Source organism: Zootoca vivipara, chromosome 1 (assembly GCF_963506605.1).
Source record: "Zootoca vivipara chromosome 1, rZooViv1.1, whole genome shotgun sequence".
In the NCBI taxonomy this organism is placed as follows: domain Eukaryota; kingdom Metazoa; phylum Chordata; class Lepidosauria; order Squamata; family Lacertidae; genus Zootoca; species Zootoca vivipara.
In genome coordinates this window covers 33942386-33958225 of record NC_083276.1, presented here as the reverse complement: position 1 = coordinate 33958225, position 15840 = coordinate 33942386, and the positions used below count along the sequence as shown (strand labels likewise).

The 15840-nt window shown below is 39.8% G+C and overlaps 1 protein-coding gene across 10 annotated transcripts in view; it reads left to right on the top strand.

Annotated features, from left to right (window-relative positions):
- The window catches only part of NPAS3 (neuronal PAS domain protein 3), a 630215-nt gene that overhangs the window by 179259 nt on the left and 435116 nt on the right, over positions 1-15840 (top strand). For 9 of the 10 annotated variants that reach the window (XM_035109621.2, XM_060273003.1, XM_060272993.1 and 6 more), the window contains 2 exons: positions 9323-9567; positions 9677-9727. In XM_035109621.2, coding sequence (XP_034965512.1) covers positions 9323-9567; positions 9677-9727 — 296 coding nt within the window. The remainder of the gene's footprint in view (positions 1-9322; positions 9568-9676; positions 9728-15840) is intronic. The other variant, XM_060272990.1, reaches the window with a different exon arrangement.

Sequence of the window (15840 nt, the reverse complement as noted above, 5' to 3'; positions counted from 1 at the left end):
GTCCTTAAGAAGAACAGCTGGTAGTTACTGGATAATAAGTGTGTTTGTTAAAAGCCAGACATTGAGTTTTTGTGATATAATAATATTTTCATGATATATTAATATTTTCATGACATAATAATAATAGTCATATCATAATAGTCATCTCATCTCATATCAGACAAGTTTGAACTTAAGCCAACAGAAATGATAATTTGCAAATATAAAACAGACTCCGTAGATGTTAGTGACTGATGGGTTTTGTTACCCATTGGTTGTAAGTCACTTTGGGTTGCTGTGGGCAAGATAAATCAACTATCAAATTCAAGAATAATAAAAAAATAATTGTCACTCTTGATTGAGGCACGTGTGTGAAATCTACTTTTCCATGTTCAAGGAAAATGTCCTTCTGGAACATGTATGATTGACAGGAATTTAGCTCAAAATGTTCCAGGGGGATTGTTTTTCTGTTACAAGAGCAGAATGCTGGAAAAGGTAGGCTTTTGGTCTGATCCAGCAGGACTCCTCTTATGTTTTTATGTTTCTTCCATAAGCCTGGCTCTGTTGGACTGGAAAGAGGCTGCTGTCTATCCAGTAAAGCTGGTTCAGAAACAGGCACATTTATGAAAACACACATAAATTACTTTGAAGTCTGGATAATAGAGTGTCCTCCAAAGGAGTTCAGGAAAGAGAAACAGGCAAGATCTGAACTTTTTACCAAAAGAGAGAGAGACTTTATTGAGAAAATAAAACAAAAGACAATTTACAGATTAACTATTAAAGGCTGAAGGAAGTGGAAGGGGAAAATGAAAGTGGCGAGACAAAGGTGCCTAGGTGGTGATGCTTTCATCATTTTGGAGCTGAAGTGGTGGTGGAGGGAGGGGCCTTCAGTGTAGGCCAGGAAATAAAAGCAGATGAAAAATGAATAACAGTGCATGAGAAACACCTGCTGGATTGGGTCAGTGCTTGACCTCACAGTCCAGTAGTCCAGCATCCTGTTCTCACAGGGGCCAACCAGAAGTCTGTGGAAAGCAGAGAAGCAGGACCTGAGCACAACAGTACTCTCCCCATTTGTGTTTCCCAGCAGATGACATTCAAAGGCATATTGTGTCCTACTGGAGAGGTAAAACAGCCATTGTGGCCATTGATGGCCTTATCCTCCTTATTTGTCCAATCCTCTTTTAAAGCTGTCCGGGTTACTGGCCATCACTACTTTTTGAGGGAGCGAATCCCATCCCTTAACTACATGCTTTATGAAGAAGCTCTTCCTTTTGTCTGTCTGAATCTTCCAGCATTCAGTATCCCCGGGTGTCCCTAAATTCTAGCTTTAACGGGGAGGGAGAAAAGCCATGTCTACTCCTAACCATGTCTATTGCCTTGTGATATTTCATTTGAAAATGTGGTTTATAAATATTTAAACTAAACATCCAGAAGTAAGTCCCATTGAATTAAATGGAGCTTAGATCCAGATAAGTAGGGTTAGGATTTCAGCTAAATATAGTAGTGGCAAACTCGGCTTCACAAATTACAGTACACTGGTATCTTGGTTGTCAAACTTAATCGGTTCCAGAAGTCCATTCGAGTCTGGGAACCGTTCGAAAACCAAGGCGCGGCTTCCGATTGGCTGCAGGAGATTCCTGCATTCAAATCGGAAGCCGCATCAGACGTTTGACTTCTAAAGGACGTTCGAAAACCAGAACAATTACTTCCAGGTTTTTGGCATTCAGGAGCCAAAACGCGTATCAAGGCGTTCGAGAACCAGGTTCAAGACTGTAGTTGTGTGGTTGCAGCTGAAAACAATTTCTGTGTTGTAGGGGCACTTACACTGCAGTGTGTAACTGCCTTTCTACGTAGATCTGTCTCTCACATGGTGAGTCTCTAACCTGCACCTCGTGGTGTTGTAAGCCAAAAATGGCTTATCTTCTGAGTTACGCCAATAAAACTCAGAGACAAGAGGAGTTAGGAGTCCATTGTTGCTTATTGCAAAGCAAAGTTGAATCTTTCCCCAAAACTGCAACCCCGCCCAAAGGTCCGGGCAGGGGTGTTTATAACATTTCAAACAAAGGATTTCAATTTTAACCAATCATGCACATCATTACCTCATTTCATGTGTAATACGCATGCGCAATAAGCATTGCTAACTAAACTTTGATTCTCACTGTGATCTGTTACATTGTGTTAGTATGCATGTTGGGAACCTGTGTTACGTGTAGCCATTTGTACCATGTATCAACTTATGTTCTAGCTTATGAGCTGTAACTTTGTGATTTATGTATTAGCTGTCCTTCTGTCCCAGTGGGGAACGGCATTTTGCCAAATTGTCAGTTTCATAAAGCAACAGGTTACCATAACTTCTCTATTAGAAGCATAATCTAGGATTTATAGGGGTTCATGTTATCAAATTCATTATGGCCCTTTGGGCCACTGCCTCAGTGGGACCACTGTTGTTGGTACAGAGGCAGAATGATGGGGACAGAAACATGAGAAGGCCATTACCAGCCTTATGGCATTCTGAAACAGGATATCCAAATGGGGCCCCTACCACAAGGAAGGATGTTCTGTTCTGGCATTTAGCATGTTGAAACATTTGGCAGAGCTTCTTCCCCCTCCCCCCTTCCCTGTACCTTTTTATGACAAAGTACTTTTTTATTCTGACTCTCAGCTGAAAGCTGCAATGTGTATTTGTTTGTAAACCTCAGTCATGAAAAGAGTCACATAGGAAATTGCTGCTGTTCCACCAAATTAGCTTCTCGGATATCTTTTTAATTAGAGCCCATAACTCAGATTCTTGGTATTTTAGGAGGATGAACAATACAAATTGAAGTACAGATATTTTTCAGTCAGCGCTCAGTTCAAAGGAAGCTTTTATACACAGATGAGGTTGCTAACAAATAGCATGTCATATGATAATGAGACTATGTTTTCTTCAGTAATTTCACATTTGTAAACCACACTGCTGGGGAAGTAAGTGGAATGTTTATCTACTCTATTTTTACACTGACAAATCTCTATTAAAGACCAGGGTGCCTAACGGAGACAAAGTGTGTGTGTGTGTGTGTGTGTGTGTGTGTGTGTGTGTGTGTAAGAAGTCTAAACTCTAAATCACTTACACAACACCTTCAAATACAATATATTACACTGGTTCAGTATGCTCATTTCCACACGAGTATTCTTTTTAATGGAGAAGACTTCAATTTATGTTTAAGAACAAATAAACTGTAGTACTTTGACATCCGTTCACACTTAATTCTTTGCGTTAAACCAACAGCATTCTTTTCCACAAACATCCATTGTTAGGACAATGCTCTCAGACAGAATTTATGAGAAATGGAATTATGTTACCAAGGAGATAGCATTTACTATAATGAAGAGGAGATCCTGGAAAATGGCCCCTTTTACAGCAGCTCAGAACAGAGCCACAAAAGCAATTGATTGGTCTTGGCATTTAGTCTTATATCAGCTGTGTCATCCATTGCTTCAGGAGTGAGAACACTAATCTAAAGTGACATTTCTGTTCTGGCGGGCTTTTCTGCCCTGATGAAAGCAATTACTTCATTCTTAAATGATAATTTGCTGGAGTTTCAACCACTTTAATTGATAACTTTTTGTTCTGAGAACTTCAATTGTGAAGTGATTAGCTGATTTTGTAAATAGAAATTTAAGGTGTGAAATGTACAAGTTGCTCTGAAATAAAAGTGCTCCTTACTCTAGGTAGTTCTTGCTAGGTAAATCAACACTTTTGCTATATTTTACTATATTTTCGCTGCCAACTGGATGGTTCAAAAGGGGGATGAACCTTGCAGCATTTGGATCTCATATAAACAGCCACTATTATTGATTATGACATGGGCAATAGCAATTTATTTAATTGATGTTTGAAGCATACGTGCATTAATGCAAAGAGATGGTTTATAAACAGAGAACCCTATAGCTAAAATCTTCCAAGGCCATTTCAATACAGAAATACCTCAAATGATTGCTTGGAATTTAAGTATTGTTCTCTGCTCATATAAAATGTAGGCTGTAATTAATAGAATCTTTAAAGCTTTGCAAATTTTAAAGCTTTGCAAATTTATCTCTGATTGTTAAGAGATAAATTACTAAAGCAAACATTTTATTTTTCTTTGTATAGCTAAGGCATTTTAAATGGCACCCGGTTCTGTATTTTCTTGCAGAGAGCCAAAAAATAGTCATTTAACGTGTTAAATTGGAAATATAAAGCAAAAATGAAGGTCAAACTGATTTAGCACATCAAACAGTCTTTGTCAGCCAAGCTTAATATATCCTGAGTTTGTGGAACAAATGAAATTTTGCTGCTGTGTTACACTTTGCTTCCAAACAACCATTACAACTGGTTTTATATATTGTGTGAGCATCAGACCATCAAACAGTGCATCTTTACTGACGTGTTGCTGCAGTGATGATCTACAGCAGCAATCTGCCATTTATATAAGGGCAAAATGTGCATCTATATTTAGTTGTGAAATTGGCCTATTATACTCTTGATGTTTACAGAGGCTAACATAAATTAATGATGACAGCTATGAGCAGTGCATTAGTTAAGCAGCAGAGTTCTTACCTTGAACTTGAAGGTTCCAGCTTTAACTTCCAGCATATATGCTAGGCAGTTTTTTTCCACACATTAAAGGGAAGCTTCTGAAACCATTACCTTTCCTTGGGCAGGATTAAAGAACTTCGTTTTGTGGCCCATGTCACTCTAGATAATAACAAATAATAGTTTTGTTTACGGATCTGCCTAAGTTTTGCCCAGAAAGGAAGCTGATATTTACAGCATTTTTATTGGGTGGGGGAAGAATAATTAGGGACCTGAATAATTATTAACGCAAACAGCCAATCTGACCAAATCTGAAGTTTGCCCAGTAACCAGACTGAAAAGTTTGGCAGAGTAATGCAGTTTTCCTGGGGTTTATGTTGCTTAAAAAAATTTTTTTTAAAGGTTTAACCCTCAAGTAAGTATTCATATGCAGTTCATGTCGGAAGTGGTGGAGGTTCTGCAGGAACTATAGATTCCAATGTTAACTATGACCAGAGATCTGACTGTGCAGGTGTTCAAAGGTTTGCGAGTTAAAATGATGAAGGCTTTGATGAATTTTTAATAGTTGAATTTTTAATACAGGTTGGCCTTCTTTCTTTGAGCCTGCATTCCAGATTAATTGATAAATAGTGGAACTGTGTGCAGTGCTAGATTCTCCTAAGCAAACAAGTAAGGAAAATCTCTTTTAAAAAATCTGACCAGTTGACTTCTCCTTAGATCCTAGTTGTTGCATCTTTAAAGGAGAATTATGAAAGGCTTTTAACCTTACTCTTTTCAGCGCAGAGACATTTTTTCTCATTTTTTTAATAAAAAAACACCACTTTTATTAAACAGAAATATTGCCTTAATAATTGTTGAACTCTTGAGTTCAGATGCTACCTGTATGAGAAGCCTGGGGGGGATTGTGCATTCTCTTTCCTTGGAGTTTATCTAGAGCTATCAGTGTTAGTTTGTTGTAACAAATTGCAAAGCAACCTAAAGACTAACAAATTTAATGCAAAATACACTTTTGTCGGATAGAGCCCGTTTTATTTTATTTGCTGAACCAAAAAGTTGTGGCTATTAACTACCTTAACCGCACACAACCTTTTCTCTCTCAGAATCAACTACCATCAGATTATCTTGTTTCAAAATTAAATATTTGTTTGCTTCCAGCAAACAGAATGGCTTCAGTTTCATTTCCTTCCATGTTGAATTTGCCCCTAGAGACAAGTCAGCAACACCTCCTGCCAAGTACTTGGGGCTTTTTTTCCAGCTGGAACTTGCCGGAACTCAATTCCAGCACCTCTCAGGTGGGCACCATTGTCATTACTGTATAAGAGAACAAGGGAGGCATTAATGGCGAGTTCCGGCACCTCTTTTTAAAGAAAAAGGGCAATGCCTGTACTTTAGGATGTGCCCCCCAGAGATAACACAGTCTCCTGCACCTGATCCTTGTTTTGTGGTATTTCTTAATATCAATTTACCTTCAATTTATCCAAATGTAACATACCACATCATTACAAGGGGATTAGGACTCATACAACCTCTGAATAGTCAGTGGCCTTTGAAACTGCCAGATACCACACCAACCTCTTTTGTCAGTCACATTTGGCAGCTTCTTACATACAGATCTTCTGGTGGTGACTAGCAGTCCATTTCTTGCTCCATTTCTCCTGTAATTTCAGCAAGATGGCTGTGCTTTTTCAGGCCCAACACTACCACTGGGGAAATTCTACCACCATGATGATAGGAGCAGTTAACATGATAATTATGCTGCCTTAAGTGATATTAGGAAATGTAAAGCAATTGTGACAGTCACAAGTAGTGCGTTTATGTCTTTGACTCGTTATGATTCTTTCAGAAGATTCCGATTCTATCAAATAAATATAGGTATTAGGAGTTTCTTTTTGGAAAGTAATGATAGATTAACAAGGCATATATATATTTATTTTGAATTTTAACAATACGGTACTGCAACAGACTGGCAAATTAATTGGCAGATAATTCCCCAACCCTGCAGCCCTTTCCTGGCATCTGCCTTCATGCAAACACCTTTTGCATTTCCACTTTTCTTTGCCCACATCGACATGCTCTTTCTGACGGTGCCTGGGAAGGAGCCAGGAGCCAAGACAGGCAGCCATGATTAGCACTGCAAAAGAAAACACAGCCCTACATTGACTGCTCTTGCAATTCTTGCGTCAAGGTTAGGAGACAAGGAGGGAAGTGGGACTGGCTGCCACCATGTCAGACAGCGCGTAGCCTTCTCTGCTTTTTAATACTAGCTAATGCAAATGGGCACTAGATTAATGTACAAGCTGTGTCATTCCCACTGGCTTATGCCATTATATCATAGTCTCAACAACCTTTCAGCCCCTAGGGCCTTATTTTATGGTTATAGCCCTCCAAACCAATCACTATTTATTACAACTACAGTGCTGTCACTTCAAAAGACTTTTGGTAAGATGTGTAGAATATGGCAGGGTGACACTTCGCATTTCAGGAATAGCTGAATGAATTTTCGAATTTTCTCAGAATGGAAGGAGCAGTGCCAAACAAAATGTTAGATGGCGTATTAAAAAGGCAATGTTAGCACAATATGAATATAAATATAATTTTTTTTATAATAGCATCTATCTGCCGTGTTTTCAACAAAAATGTTTGACTTTCTGGGAAAATAAAACTTGACTTGAGACTGGTTTATTATTGTCCCAAGAAAACTGCAACAAGTTAGCAAGACACACAAGGTTTGATCCAGACTTACTGGTAGTCATGCTGAAAGTAGGCACATTGAAATCAATGGGATGAGGTTTTCTATATGGGCACTTTCCCAGGAGCAATCCATATTGAACTCAGTGGGTCTTACTTCTGAGCATAGGCTTACACTGTAACAGCCTGATTATGTCAGTAAACAGCAGTGCAGTGCACACAAATGTTCCTATCACTGGGCTCAGTTGAGCCATCTTTTATCTGGCTCCAAGGAAAAGTAATTTGTGAGTCAGTAGCCTATGGAGAACAGGGACTGTTGAATGGGTATACACTGCTGTCATAGCAAATAATGTAGCAATGCACATGTTGCCAAGAAGGGGGAAAGACTGGAGAAGGCTGCAGGGGTCCCATGTCAGTTCCCTCTTGCTAAAACTCCCTATGATAGGAACATAAGAATGAGCCTTGTACAGAAACTTGTACAGAGTTGGACAATTGGTCCACCTAGCTCACGGTTGTCCAGACAAGAATGGGAAAACATATTTCAAACTAAGAGCCACATTCCCTCATGGGCAAGCTTCTGAGGTTCCACATGCCGGTGGTGGGTGGGACCAAAGGCAAAAGTGAGTGGAGCAACTGATATGACTTCTTAAACCTTTGTTCAGTCAGCTACATATCAGTGGCACACCCCCATACATCTCCATACATACACCCAAGCAAGCAAGAGGCATTATTCTACCTCAAGGACACATTCCAGCCAGGGAAAACCACATGGGTATGGCTGGTGAGAGGCAAGGTTGGGGATGCAGTCTTGAGGACTGGGTAGAAAGGTTCCCCACCTTTGTTCAATACAATCAGTTCTATACAATCAGTAGATCTCCAAAGTTTCATATAAGGGTCTGTCAGGGGATTGTTGCGGCTACTCTCGAGTAAAGACGCTCCAGTCCGCACTGCCTTTAAGAGTTTTATTGTGCATACTATTTACAGTGCAGAGATAACAGAAAACATGACCGCCTAGTCCGAATCAGAAGCCCGCAATGGCTGCCGCCTGCTTTTCGGCCAGCATAAAAGCCTGGGCACCCCAGAACGTTGCCCCTTCGCCCTACGTGTGGGCGCGCGCCTCAATTCGGGCACCGGAAGGAGAGGTCTCCCGTCTTGCTGGCTGGGGCGGCACCTGGGCTCCGACGTCTTGCTGAGCCCCTCATCTGCTGATCCTCGACCAGAGCAGTGCCTGGGCTCTGACGCATCTCTGAGCCCCTCCTCCACGCTCTGTTCCCCATAGCGTTGCCAGGGCTCAGACACCTCACTGAATCCTCTCTCCATTCCGCTCCATTCCTCATTCCTTCCTCCTGACTCACTGCTCGTGCTGCTGCTGGGTGAAGTCCTGGTCAGGATGACCGGGGGGGGGTGGGGGGTGGGAGGCTCTGACAGGGTCTTTTTCTAATTCTAACTGGAGATGCCAGAGACTGAACCTGGGACCTTTTCCAAGCATCTGTTTTGTCACTGAGCTGTAGATTCTCACATTGTTTTTGAAGAAAGTATGGCATAACACAAGGAATTGTATTCTGTGGGCTAGTGGAGTTGAGAAGCACCAGCTGCTACTCACCATACTGTATAACTGAGGGTAACTCACGAGGCTGAGTTTGCTAAGCAAACTTTTCAACAAGTATTAGGGAAGTGAGGACTATGGTGCTGTTTGCAGAGCGATTGCTAAAATTGAAAGACAGTTAATAGTAATTAATGGATAGCATTATGCTTTATGCCAAACACAGTCCCTCTGTACTGAAATATTTCCATCTGTCCTTTTATGGTACCATATTCTCAGTTTTATCGTTTGACATTTGGACAAAACATCTGTAGCAGAGTGGGATTTTTTTTATTTTTTTATTTTAAAAGACCTTGTATATTATGACAAGTTACTTGTCGATCATCTCTGGAAAGAGTACACACTCAATCGGGTTCAAAGAACAAACTATAATTCAACGTTTTTCTCAAGCTTACCGTATATGTGCAAGAATTTCATGTATGTATTTGGAAAGTGTTTACATTAGAACTCTGGCAGAACACAGTATTGATGAATGCCCTACCCTATTCTTGTTTCAGTTTACAAGCCTTGAGAAAGGAAAAATCCCGAGATGCTGCTCGTTCTCGCCGGGGGAAGGAAAATTTTGAGTTCTATGAGCTGGCCAAATTGTTGCCACTCCCTGCAGCCATTACCAGCCAGCTTGACAAGGCATCCATCATCCGACTAACAATTAGCTATTTGAAGATGAGGGACTTTGCTAATCAGGGGGATCCGCCATGGAACTTGCGAATGGAAGGACCACCACCCAACACATCAGTGAAAGGTATGAAGTTGGATGATCATAGTGTATGGAATGTGGCAGCCAGTACTGATCTCTAAATTGAAATGTTTACCGTCCTTTCTTTTTTCCCTGCATATCAAATCCTTTAAAGGGATACAAATGTGGAAATCTGAGGTCTGCATGAGAAAGACACCATGTGAAGGTGAAATAAACCTCTTATTCTATTTATATTTCATTTTACAACAGACATCTCAGCACAGCTATTGTACTGAGAAAATGAATTTTAAGTATGTATTTTTTTTACAGTTCAACCCAGAGTTAAATGCCTCTGAATCCACTGAAATCTGTGAGCTTAAGCACACTTAACTCTGTGTTGGATTGTAGTCATGAAGTGCAATCCCTATGCATGTTTCTTTGGAAGTAAGCTCCACTATGTTCAGAAGGGATTTCTCATAAGTAAGTTTCCATAGGATTTCAGCCCTACAATTTTCACAGTGAAAAAAATGCCTCTGTATGTCACTGTAAAAGAGGAGAGTCTGTTAGTTTGTTGGATCCCGTGTACAGAGATAACAGTTATAATGATCTTGTTTTATTTATTAGTTCATAACTCACGGATACGAAAGCAATTTCTCAAAAATTGGCCTGAAATGATAAGGAATTACCGTAAATCATTCAATTGAGCACAAACGCAAACCAGATATTTAGAAGGACCCAAAATTGGGTACAAACACTTCTATTTATACATTATGACACCAAAGTTAAGTTACTAGAAGGCAAAGTAGAGTTCAGGTATTAGGTTATTGTTTATGTTTCACTGTGTGTTATGAACTTGTGTGAACTTAAAATGTACTTTATAACTTATCTGTAACAAAAGTCCACATTTTCAACAAATCGTGAGCTATATATAAAATGTGTGAAAGGCTCCCCTCCTCATGTTCATAGCCTATTACTTTAGTGCGTTGATTCGAATCTGGACTCTTGAGTGACAAGGATTTTTCATAACTTTATCCACGTGCATGACATTACCACACTCTACATCACAAGCAGCATATCAAATTCAGGAAAGAGTTTCTTGTTATAGAGGTGAAAGGGGTCAGAAGCTGGGAAGTTTTAAGTGCTCAGGCATATTTCTCATGCTCTCCTTCGGATGATGGTGAGCGTGAAATAAAAAAAGAATAGGATGACTCACCTTTGAAAGCTTTCATAAAGAATTCCTGTTGTTAGTAAATACAACAGGATCCAGTTTTTCTTACTTTAGTCACTCATTTTTTTATGCATAACTCTGTTTCTGAAGCATCAACTGCACTATGCTATTTAACCCTGTATGCAATACATAGTGTTTTTTACACAATGGATAAGAGTGTGAATTTATTTCTGATTTTTTTAAAATCAGCACTGGACAGCTGTATTCAGAGTAAAAGCCTTTTCTAACTACAGTGGTAGCTGTGCAGTACAGAGCAGCCTCATTTGGACATAATACTGCCCTTGTTTCCCTCACCTCCTTTGGCCATGCCTGCCAAGTCCCAGACTGCAGAATCCGGGACCAGCAGCTGCGCGACACCGGAAGTTGCGTAGACGCAACTTCCGGTGTCGCTTTGCCCATCTATGGGCACCAAAAATGGCCGACACTGGAAGTCGCGTCTACGCACTTCCGGACATGCGTAGACACGACTTTCAACGCCATTTTCTGTGCCCATAGATGGGCAAAGCAGAAAAAAATGGCCGCTGGCAGGAGAATATAAGGGAGAAGGAGAATTTCCGGGGACCGCCGGAAAACGGTATGAAAAAACGGGTTTCCCGTGGAAAACGGGGTACTTGGCAGCTATGCCTTTGGCGTAGCCATGAGATGATCAGAAAAGGTTGCCATACATATCCAGAATACTGCAGCTGCAAGCAGCGTCTGGACGGAAATCAGCTAAATGTCCAGAAAAAGAAACCTTTCTTTCCAGATTTTCACTTTTTGAAATATGACAACCCTAGATCAGAAGCATTTGCTTCCATTTTAAGTTAACCAGTTTGTTATTATGTCCAAACTGGGAATTGTGATTATTTTAAACTGTGATTTATCCAGCCAAGTCACTATCTCTTGAAGCTGGCTTGCTTTGACAAGCCATAGTTAAAACTAACCACAGTTTCTCTCAGCTTGTGCATCACAAGAAACTGGTTTGTTGAAAACAGAAGCAAATGCTTCCAATTGCCTCATGGAGAGGATGAGAGGGAAGGGAGAAATGCTGGAGTCTGAGACTTGGTTACATAACACAAAACAATATTCCAACTGTTCCAAAGTATTCCAACAAAAAGAAAATTTTATTTAAATCTAAAAGAAGGAATGCAGAAGATGATGTAGCATTTAGCATTCTTACCTATGAACTAGAAATTGTAACGTTTATGTGGATTGGCACCTGTATGTTTCAGTTGATTCTATGTTCTAATAATGGTGATATTCTGTATACTGTTCTGAATATCAGGCCTGTTGTTGTTGTTTAGTCATTTAGTCGTGTCCGACTCTTCGTGACCCCATGGACCATAGCACGCCAGGCACTCCTGTCTTGCACTGCCTCCCGCAGTTTGGTCAAACTCATGTTCGTAGCTTCGAGAACACTGTCCAACCATCTCGTCCTCTGTCGTCCCCTTCTCCTTGTGCCCTCAATCTTTCCCAACATCAGGGTCTTTCCCAAGGATTCTTCTCTTCTCATGAGGTGGCCAAAGTATTGGAGCCTCAGCTTCACGATCTGTCCTTCCAGGGAGCACTCAGGGCTGATTTCCTTAAGAATAGATAGGTTTGATCTTCTTGCAGTCCATGGGACTCTCAAGAGTCTCCTCCAGCACCATAATTCAAAAGCATCAATTCTTCGGCGATCAGCCTTCTTTATGGTCCAGCTCTCACTTCCATACATCACTACTGGGAAAACCATAGCTTTAACTATACGGACCTTTGTCGGCAAGGTGATGTCTCTGCTTTTTAAGATGCTGTCTAGGTTTGTCATTGCTTTTCTCCCAAGAAGCAGGCGTCTTTTAATTTCGTGACTGCTGTCACCATCTGCAGTGGTCAAGGAGCCCAAGAAAGTAAAATCTCTCACTGCCTCCATTTCTTCCCCTTCTATTTGCCAGGAGGTGATGGGAGCAGTGGCCATGATCTTGGTTTTTTTGATGTTGAGCTTCAGACCATATTTTGCGCTCTCCTCTTTCACCCTCATTAAAAGGTTCTTTAATTCCTCCTCGCTTTCTGCCATCAAGGTTGTGTCATCTGCATATCTGAGGTTGTTGATATTTCTTCCGGCAATCTTAATTCCGGCTTGGGATTCATCTAGTCCAGCCTTTCGCATGATGAATTCTGCATATAAGTTAAATAAGCAGGGAGACAATATACAACCTTGTCGTACTCCTTTCCCAATTTTGAACCAATCAGTTGTTCCATACCCAGTTCTAACTGTAGCTTCTTGTTCCACATAGAGATTTCTCAGGAGACAGTTGAGGTGATCAGGCACTCCCATTTCTTTAAGAACTTGCCATAGTTTGCTGTGGTCGACACAGTCAATATCAGTGGTCGACACAGTCAATATCAGGCCTAGAGCAGAGTAATTGCTACCACTTCCTGGATGTCAAAAGCTAGGTTGGTTCTAAAACAAGCCTATGGTTCTCAAGCCATCTGAGTTCTCCATTTGACAGTCTGATAAATATTTTTATATTCATATAAAGAGCATGTACCTGGATTTACGTGATCTGCAGTACCTGTGTACTTGAGTTTTGAATTCAGGACAAAGCTAGAATAATCTCTGTTGAAGTTGCAGGGCCAAATAAGTTTTGCAATTGGTTTCAAGAGGGATATGTTCAAAAAGGAAGGATACGATGTATTTCACTTTTTAGTCAGCTGAATAAATTGTGTTCCATTGTAGTCCCCAAATATTTTTTTATCTCTTTTTAGGCTTTAAGGGCTGGCATAGTTAAATATAGGTTAGTGGGATGTTTGCTCACAACAGAAGTGGCTTATAAAATAAAAGACAGGGCTCCCAAACCTATGTTTATCTCATGTTAAGGCAGAGGAATGGGATATTTGGAAAGGACAGGCAATAGCAAACAGGTAGGGGCTGCTTAATCTGTCTTCACACACCCCTCTGGATGTTTTAAACTAATTTTTAACCCAAATGAAACTCTGAAACCAGAAGTGAGCCTAACTGAAGGGGAAAGGCCTGTGGACGTTTTCCAGGGTAGAGAGGGGAGAAAAATCAGAGGTTGTGGTGGAGCACAGCATTCTCCTGTAAGTACCTTGTATTCCTGTTGTTTTTGTATGGGCTTGGGAGCACACTTTTGCTGAGATATCCTCCCAGTTTGTGATCTGTATTATAGCCTCTTTAACTTGCTTCAGGAATCTGAAACTATGTTTGCAAACCCTTGAGCACTGTGGAGCGCTTGTTACTTCTGCTCTCTGCTTCTGGTAATCTGGATTGGATGGGCTGAATCGTCCAGTCTAATAGCCTTTTGGTCCTTTCCAGTTGTATGATTAGCAAAGAGATTGCCTCTCCACCTTAAATTACTCTTTCCTTTGAAAAACACTCTGTGTGGGATTTCTGTTTCAAGTGGTGTGGTTCTGTGGGAGTTAAATAGGCATTTGGAGCAAGAATATTGATAGCCAGAAAAAGGACAGGAGCAAAAGTACATTTGAATGTGCAAAAACGGTTTAATGTAATTTGGGATGAATGACTTTCTGAAAAATTGACACCAATGGTTAAATGACAAAAAAAAAACCCACCCTAAGAGACCTTCATAGTCTAAGAGACTGGTGGTCGTTTGTCCAGTGCACAAAGACGCTACAGGACAAACTACTGATCACATTCTACAATATATAGTTGTGTTAGCATCTTCCTTTATATTGACATTAGCAACTTTGGGACTCTCTCCCCTTCTTTGGTTACATGATCCTCATTATTCCTCATTATTTAGATCTGAACTATCCTTTCAGGTTGTGCAAAAGAGGGTGGGACGGTGGGCTGTTTAGTTTGCAATTTTTCTCTGTTCAATATGTAACTTAATTTTTTGTGTGTGGCAAGTATAAAACTCAATAAAATTAAAACAAAACAAAACAACATTTTCTTTGTAATTGGAAGGTTTATAAAACCAGTTTGTAGAAGGTTATTTGAAATAATATAAAACAAACACTATTGCATTAGTCTGGTAAATGACGCTAGGTTATATGTGAGAATCTGCTACGTGTGGGATCAGCTCATCAGTGCCTAAGTTTCCTTTCCTCACTAGTTTTATTTGAATATAAACCCATTACATATTATGGACATCTTTTTGAAATTATACCAAATATATAAGGTATCAAAATACATTAATTCAAAATACATTAATTTCTATTTTGAAGGGATAAATAATCTCATAAATATCCTGCAGCAATATAACAACATGGCTCTTAAAACTACAATAAAAGCACTATACACAGTACCTTGTACCTCCCCAAGTAGGCTCCTAAAGGCATTTGGAGAATGCATGAGAAATACTTATGCTGTATAAACCATGGCTATTTGAAACAATGAGATGGCCTGTTCTTGTTAATAATTCCATATACAATCTTAGTTTTAGATTTGTCCCTGATGACTATAGCAATTTAATCATTTTAATTTAGAGCTTCAGAAAGGTGCTTTGCTCTGCCCTGTCTACAAAGGCTGATGAATTTGTTTTCTTATGCATGTTTTGTATGGATTATTCCAAGTTGCGCTTGCAGAAAGAACATTCAGGTGACACTGTGTAATATTTCCCAAGTCAATTACTTCATGGAAATGATATGTTAAACAATTGAAAAGCAAGAGATAGTTTTTGCCATTGTTTTTAGAAATATATGTATTGTTCCAGATCAAATATACATTATTCAAGGAATGACCATGCCTTTCCAGCCGTGGTTCAGCTAAATAACCTTTAAAGAAATTTCATTGTCATTACTATTGGTTTAAGCACTTCTCTATTCATAGTAATCTTTGTTTGGAGGACATCTAGAAAACATTTTATCTTTTATTAATCTGAAAAGCAATAGCCATTGAGATGACATTTGCTAACGCTAGATAATTTCTCTAGTATAGCAGACTTCAGCTCTTCCCCCACACCCAGTCATTGTTGCTTGGGGAATGGAAGCAACTGACTGCAATAATATACTCGTTTTGCAGTAGTTGACTTCAAGATCGAGATAAAATTATCCCATAATGTAGATTCATGTCAAATATAATACCAAAGAAATATGTAATAAAACGATATCCATTCTATATATAGGAAGCAGAGATCTAATTTAAACAGAACAATTATGTGGCTAGTACATACTTA